Source organism: Pyxicephalus adspersus, chromosome 5 (genome assembly GCF_032062135.1).
Source record: "Pyxicephalus adspersus chromosome 5, UCB_Pads_2.0, whole genome shotgun sequence".
In the NCBI taxonomy this organism is placed as follows: domain Eukaryota; kingdom Metazoa; phylum Chordata; class Amphibia; order Anura; family Pyxicephalidae; genus Pyxicephalus; species Pyxicephalus adspersus.
In genome coordinates, this window is record NC_092862.1 from 91,208,364 (window position 1) to 91,215,473 (window position 7,110).

At 34.2% G+C, this 7,110-nt stretch overlaps 1 protein-coding gene across 9 annotated transcripts in view; it reads left to right on the forward strand.

Moving 5' to 3' along the window:
- The first annotated feature begins 5,960 nt into the window (after window positions 1-5,960).
- The window catches only part of IKZF1 (IKAROS family zinc finger 1), a 75,054-nt gene continuing 73,904 nt past the window's right edge, over window positions 5,961-7,110 (forward strand). For 2 of the 9 annotated variants that reach the window (XM_072412105.1, XM_072412109.1), the window contains exon 1: window positions 5,961-6,157. In XM_072412105.1, coding sequence (XP_072268206.1) covers window positions 6,013-6,157 — 145 coding nt within the window. In that variant the 5' untranslated portion in view covers window positions 5,961-6,012. Of the gene's footprint in view, window positions 6,158-6,249; window positions 6,614-7,110 lie in introns of those variants that run through there. The other 7 variants (XM_072412106.1, XM_072412112.1, XM_072412104.1 and 4 more) reach the window with 5 other exon arrangements.

A 7,110-nucleotide genomic window follows, 5' to 3' on the forward strand; every position in this document is an offset into this window, starting at 1 on the left:
AAATGGGGAGTAAAACTATATATATATATATATATATAAATTTATATATATATATATATATATAGTCTATACAGCTGTCCCTGAATGTCTTTTAGTGATCTGTCATGCTGGATCACTAAAGGACCAACACAAACTACTGCTGTGAATGAATAGTTTGTTCTGCTGTTCTCCACTGTACTGTAAATAACTATCTTATCACTCGAGATAAGTGGCAATCTTAAAGGGATTCTCTATAGTTTTGATCCTTTTAGCAGAAGTTGCAGGTTCATTTGTGTCAGACACTAGCCCCTCCAGAACTTATATATATTAAAAATGATATAGGGAACAAAGGATTATCTAAGTGCCTAGATAAATTGATGAGACAATAAGCATGCGGAATATAAATTGAAGGAGAGTTGAATACAACAAAAATAATTTAAATAAACAAATTTCTAATGTCAAGGCCACTAAGCCTTGGCAATCCTGTAGCAATCAATGGTCAGTTGATATGAACTTGACATAATGCACAAATCTAAACTCAGAATATTTACAATCTAGCTGAACAATTCCCTTTAGATCTAGCAACAACTATTTGGTGTTTTTGGTTTAGATACATCCTCATATTACATAAATGGTACATCTAAGGATTATTGTACAAACTTGGATGGTGAGAATTTGCACGTGAGCTTGGGAATGTCAAAGAAAAACATAACTAGTTAGTAATTATAATCCATATATGCCAGAGTTCATTGAATATCAGAGAAGAGAAAGAAACCTATCTGCCAATACTTGATATTCCTAATCTTACATCTCACGGACTTGGAATTCTGGACACAGAGAAAGACATGTATTTGTTTAACTCTGGTATAGATTTAGGTAAAAGTATATATACGTATCATCCTAATATCCACTAGATAAACTAGGCTGAATCCACTATATAACTCACTGTGTTGAATGCACTTTTTTTTTACTGGGCAGTTAAACTTCATTGTCTTGCTCATGGATACAGTTCCCTGAAGTCTACTGAAAATGACAGAATTTTTTGGACATGCATAATGAAAATACCTGTGGACATCATTCATATGTGAAATGCTCAATCTTGGTTCCAGGATATATAATTCCCTGAACTAATATTTGTATATTTTTTTAAGAAATATTTTAAGAAATCTAAATGTAAACCAAGAATATTAGAAAAACTTTGTCCCAATACTGGAAAAGGAGTCCAACAATATTATTGATTGAATCCATATTTACATGCTGCACATCAAATTAACGTAGAATGATTATATACTGAAGATTTGTGCAGCCTGTTTTTCATGGTAAAGATTCACACAACATAAACAGTATGGTTTGACTATAATTTTAATATATTCCTCTTTAAATCATACCTAAACTACTACAATAGCGCTGGCAAGGAGTCAGTGGAACACAGTCTCAGCCATTCCAGGTACACCTGTGTGTGTTTGTACACATAACCTCATGCAAAATAAATGTGCATGAAAGTCTCTGAATCCCTAAATGTGCAAGGCATCTGGAATTCCAGTTGCTAGAACACGAATAGCATGTTGTCATAATAAAAAAAATGGACACTTTGTCACCCAGGAGGATTAAGCTATCATATCAGTGTGTGCAGTTTGCTGGTAAAAAAATACTGAACTGTAACATTTTTTTGCTAAATGAAAAACTTTTACCATACGTTTATGCATAAACATGTAAGGCTGCATAGCTAATAGAGTGATAGAATACTTATCAAGACATTTTTGTTCTCCAGACAAGAAAAGCTAGTAGAAGTACGTAGGGTAAAGCATTGCTTAGAAGAACATTAACAGCAAGCATATACCATAGTATCATGACAATGGATCATACAGTAATAAAATTGTAAAAGTACACCTTATTTAAGACAAATAAAATCCATAAAAAAAACAAAAAAGGTGGAATTTACATATCAAATTTGCTTTATGGTGCTTAATAACATTGGGTCTCCAGCAACATTCCACGTGTTTTGTGGAATGCAGTCCGCTTCCTCAGGAATATAGAGACCTACAATACCGAAAACACTTTATTTTAGAAGAGATACGAAGACAGAATAAAACTAATAATAATAATGATACTCATATTTCATAATATAATTCTACAATACCATTATCAAAATCTTACTTACATCTTTGATCATTTGGAGGTAATGTGTCCACCTGGAATGGAGTTGCTCTCTCACGGAATGATAGTTTTGGAACACTAATAAGGATGCTGCAAGCTACTGTTTGAACTACTTGAGGAGGACCTCAAATTATTAGAAAATGTTTTACCCATATCATGGTGGCACTGTGGAAGCGCATACAATGTTACTAGAGACCGAATGTTATTAGAGACCATAAAGCGAATTGGATATGTAAATTCAATTTCAAATTTCAATTGTTTTTTATGTTTTTTTATTGTTCTATATAAAGTGTACTTTTACAATTTTATTACTGAATGATCCATGTCATGATACTATGGTATATGCTTTCCATAAAAAAATTGTATTATTAATTCTGGGATGTGGCAGGAGTTGATTACAACACTAAGGATGACTATATAAATGTGACATTCCTTAACAGAAATATTTATTAATAATTTTCCCTATGTATGTAATTTACAAATTTAAATTTTTACATTTACTAAAAAGGGCACCAAAATACCATTATTTTGGACACAATATTTGGAAAATATAAAAAAAAAACCCGTTAATTTAAATCAGTATGGTTTTAAACAAAAAGGGAAGGGTAATGTGATCATGCAAGATTAGCACAATATTTAAATGGATTTATTTAGGCCAAAATTCCATGATTACACAATAATCGCATCTCACTATATCTCACTACTTCTCTGTTTTGCTAAGTGAATGTTGGTAAATAAATTCAAATTGTGTTCTCTTTGAATCCTCACCTATTGCTCATTTGCTCATTGAATGGGTATTGAAAGCGTGCACAGATTCACCTTATCCACTGACATTCATTTTGCACGTAAACATACATTTACTAAACAGGTGAACAGCTTTTATACCTTTAGTAAATCTAAACTTTTACATCATTTGCCAAGTCTTGCAGTTTGTTACTTGCTAAAATTGGTTATACATTTTTCTACAAAGGTCTCATACTTCAGTTCTTAATGTTAGCCAAGAGGTGCTTTTGTGGGAACAAAAGTGCTGAAAAGAAATTAGTATTTAACTTCCAGAACGCCTATTTACAACCCTAGGATTCCATGACCTCTTCTCAGAAGATAAGCAGAGCTCATTAGACCGTTCACCAGCTTAAATTGTGAAATTGTTTCTTTGTAAGGAACACAGTGAGAAGAAACTGTTAAATTAGAAGGAAACTAGGAAATCTTGGAAATGTTGTAATGAATGTCCTGTCTACTGCAACAGCTCCATTAGGTGCTATATTGCTCAACTACCATTGAGCAAACTTTGGTAAAATGCAATTTATGCTTGCTACTAATACAATATATGCTTCTGAGATTCCACCTAGTAGTCATAATATAATGCTACATTTTAGCTGCTTTTATTATCTGAACATAATGCACAAATATATAAATTATTTTAAAATCCTAGAAAAGGTATATAAATAACACAATAAATGATTAACAATTGTAGCCCAGATACTAGAAATCTGTGTCTTTAGCAATGGCCATTGTTTTTCTAGCTCTTACAGAACAACCAGATATATGTAGTGTTATAATAAAGCGGAAAAGTATTATACAACAAACATGGTATGTATATATAGATTATGAATATAGGATTCTGCATTTAAAAATGAAGGTGAACCCTATTTTTTGGTCCAATCAGTAGACAGGATAAAAAGACAGTGTAGAAGGTCAGTAGAAGAGTATTCGTGTGTGTATACACAACTAAAATCCTCATGTAACAGGGTTATGTATAAAAGTTGTATGTTTTTGTGCACACCACATGGTATACATGTGGTCTTTCCCTTGGGATCAGGAGTGGTGCCCTAGGGTATGGTTCTTGTGATGAGTGAGGACTTATATTAGATATCTCTTGGCCATGCAAGACAAAGAACAAGTCCATTGCAATAAGCCATTCAAGCACATAGGCACAGAGACAGTTTTTCTACCCTTTGAATCTTCGCTTGTAGTTTACACAAGGCTAGCGTTACAAACAGATATAGAAACATTGCACTAATCTTTTTTTTTTTTTTTTTTACAGGGAGGATAGAAAGAAGAGGTGTTATATAAACTGCGCTCTTCTGTTGTATGGAATAGGAAGGGGGTAGGTAGACCAAGAGGCACTCCACTGCATCTTTCCCATTAGGAAGCTTAGTTTAGATTATTTGGTGATCTAGCAGGATGGATCACTGAATGACACTGATAGATAGATGTTAGATGTACACCAGAGATGATGAAGAACCATTGCCTGGTTTTATTAAATAACTTTGGCTGTGCTTCTGGGGAGCAGGGGGAGTTAATTATGAGCAGCTTGACAGGGGTAAGTATTAAATTGTATCTGCATGGGCGAAATACAGGTTCACGTTAACAGCATCACATGAGTCCGAAAAGTCTAAAGTCTAGATACAAACATTCTCTCAGTAATGATAGATGATTATTGGGGTCCTTTTCTTTCACCCACAGTTCAAGAATACGTGAGCAGCACTCCTCATTTACCATTTACCATAACTTTTGTAAGGAGGCTTAGTACAGTGTAGATCACTTTGTGAACTTTTTTAATTACATTTGTGTAAGTTACTATGTTTTATTAGTAGTGTTCATGTTAGTGTTCTAATTAACAGCTACATTCCATTTAGATCTTTTTTGAATTTAACTCTGTTTATATTGTGCAAAAAAAGTAAAAAGCAATAACTATACTTCCTCATCCCCAATTTCTTGATGCATTTGCCTAGAGTGTACATAATATTACTGTTCCATTTTTGTTTTGTTTTATTTTCACACTGACATAATGTTATTATGTTTTTACAAGCATTTTCACTTTCTCTGATGTAAAAAATAGGAGAAAATTGCATGTGATGTTCAGAGTAAAAAAGGGAGATATGGGGGGATGGGGGGGGGGGGGGCGTGATTTGATTTCTATAGAAAGTTCCTTTTTAGAACACATACTTATATCCAACCCTCCAGACACTTTTTGGCTCCTCACATTTTTGAATACACAAAAAACAATTAGGTATTGTGACTAGTGCTTTTTCTTTTACAACTACTCTTTTACAACTGTTTCCTTTATGTTATACACTGCCTGGTCAAAGAAAAAAAGCCACACATTCTAAAATTTTGTCAGATCACATTCAGTGTTTATTTCTACATGCACTTTTTGTCACATACTTTGGATAAATCTTGTACTAAAGATGGAAGAGTGGGACCACTGCATAAAATCTTCTCCAGCACATCCCAAAGATGCTCAATAATGTTCAGGTTCTGATTCTGTGGTGTCCACTCCATGTGTGACATGATGTCTCATGGCACCAGTACCACGCTTCCACATTATAAGCCTAAGGTATCCTGTCGCTGACATTTTGGAATATGCTTGTGCCGTCATTTTTTCACAGAAAAATTTGGTCATTTAGTATATTCTGGTATTTTCAGGGCATATCATGTTGCTGAACCTGGACCTGACCATATGAAGCCACCTTGGACCACCACAGACTTGGGTATTTTTTGGCCAGGCAATATCATTTAAATTAACAAATTGAATAAATTCGAGTCTAAATGACTGCTCAATGCAACTTTTGAATAGGTAAGTTATATATATATAGTATATATATCCAGAAAAAGGGGACATCTGAGGAGGAAATAGAGATGTATGTGGGAAAGGTACAAATGCTTTTTTGAGAAAAGAAAGTGTTTTATTGTCTGAGAGCTGTCATCTCATTAATGTCCAGCAGCGTTCACGGGGGAGGGTGTGTTTTATTTGACAACACATCACCATCCAGCACTCAGCCTCTCTTGGCTGACGCAGGCAGGTCCCCTATTAAATGGCAGTGTGGAGTGTGGCAGAGCAGGAGATGCCAGGCTCTACAGCAAGGTGCTGTCATGCTGCACTGGAATGAGGAAGTGGAGTGGAAAGGGGCGGGGCTGAGAGCAGAGCTTCATCCTGCGGCGCTTCACAGAGCAGCACATGGAGCAGCAGCAGCTCGGGACTGGGAAAGCTGTGTACATCCAGTCCACAGGAGAGCAGGTAAAGACAGCAATACTTCTCCTGTCTTCTCCAATTCCTATGTGTCTGCCAATATGCCCTGCACCGCACGGCTAATACACACTCCTTTTTATAATTTGTAATAATTTACAATACATGTTCACTGGCTTATTGGGATAAATTATAGACACCTTTTTGAGTTGTATAACCTGAGGCGCCTCACAATACATAATAAAATGCATATGGATGTAGATATAACTATGTATGGAAACAGAAAAAGTGTCTGACACTTGTTTCTAACTTACTGTTACACATGTTTGACATTCCTGCAGCCAATAATATATTGCGTTATCCTGATATTACTATTTCCTCATGTTGGTGTATGACAGGCAATGTATAGTGTGCTGAGTGACAAAATGATACACAATATGCCAAAGTAAACATAAAGTAAAAAGAAGCATATATTGACATCTCAAGAGTGTTCTAAATGAGAATAAAGTAAGTTTGATGCTTCTTTAAAACAATGATCACAATGCTTGCATAATATCTATATGTTATTATTTTAATGCATACACATGTTTAGATAGGAGTGGATGTAGTTTTATAGTTTATTCTTTGTGATCATAATTGCACTTAGTGAATTGTACATTAATATATGTAATCTGGATTGCAATGGATTAATGCATATTACATTTGTTATCATGATTGCTATCATGAATGCAGTCAATACATTTATACTATAAATATTTGTGATCATATTTGCAATGTAGGAATCGTACTTTTATATGTGCCCTTTGCAAATAAATAAATTGTAACCTAAGTTTAGCTCAGAACTAGTTCAGCGTAGACTTGTTGCAGTTCAACAGGTTGTACAACATGTAAAAGGGAACAAAATGAGTAATATATATATATATATATATATATATATATATTAGAGAGCAAGTGAGAAAATGATAGATCAATTGATAGATGTTTAAACGTATATATATATATAT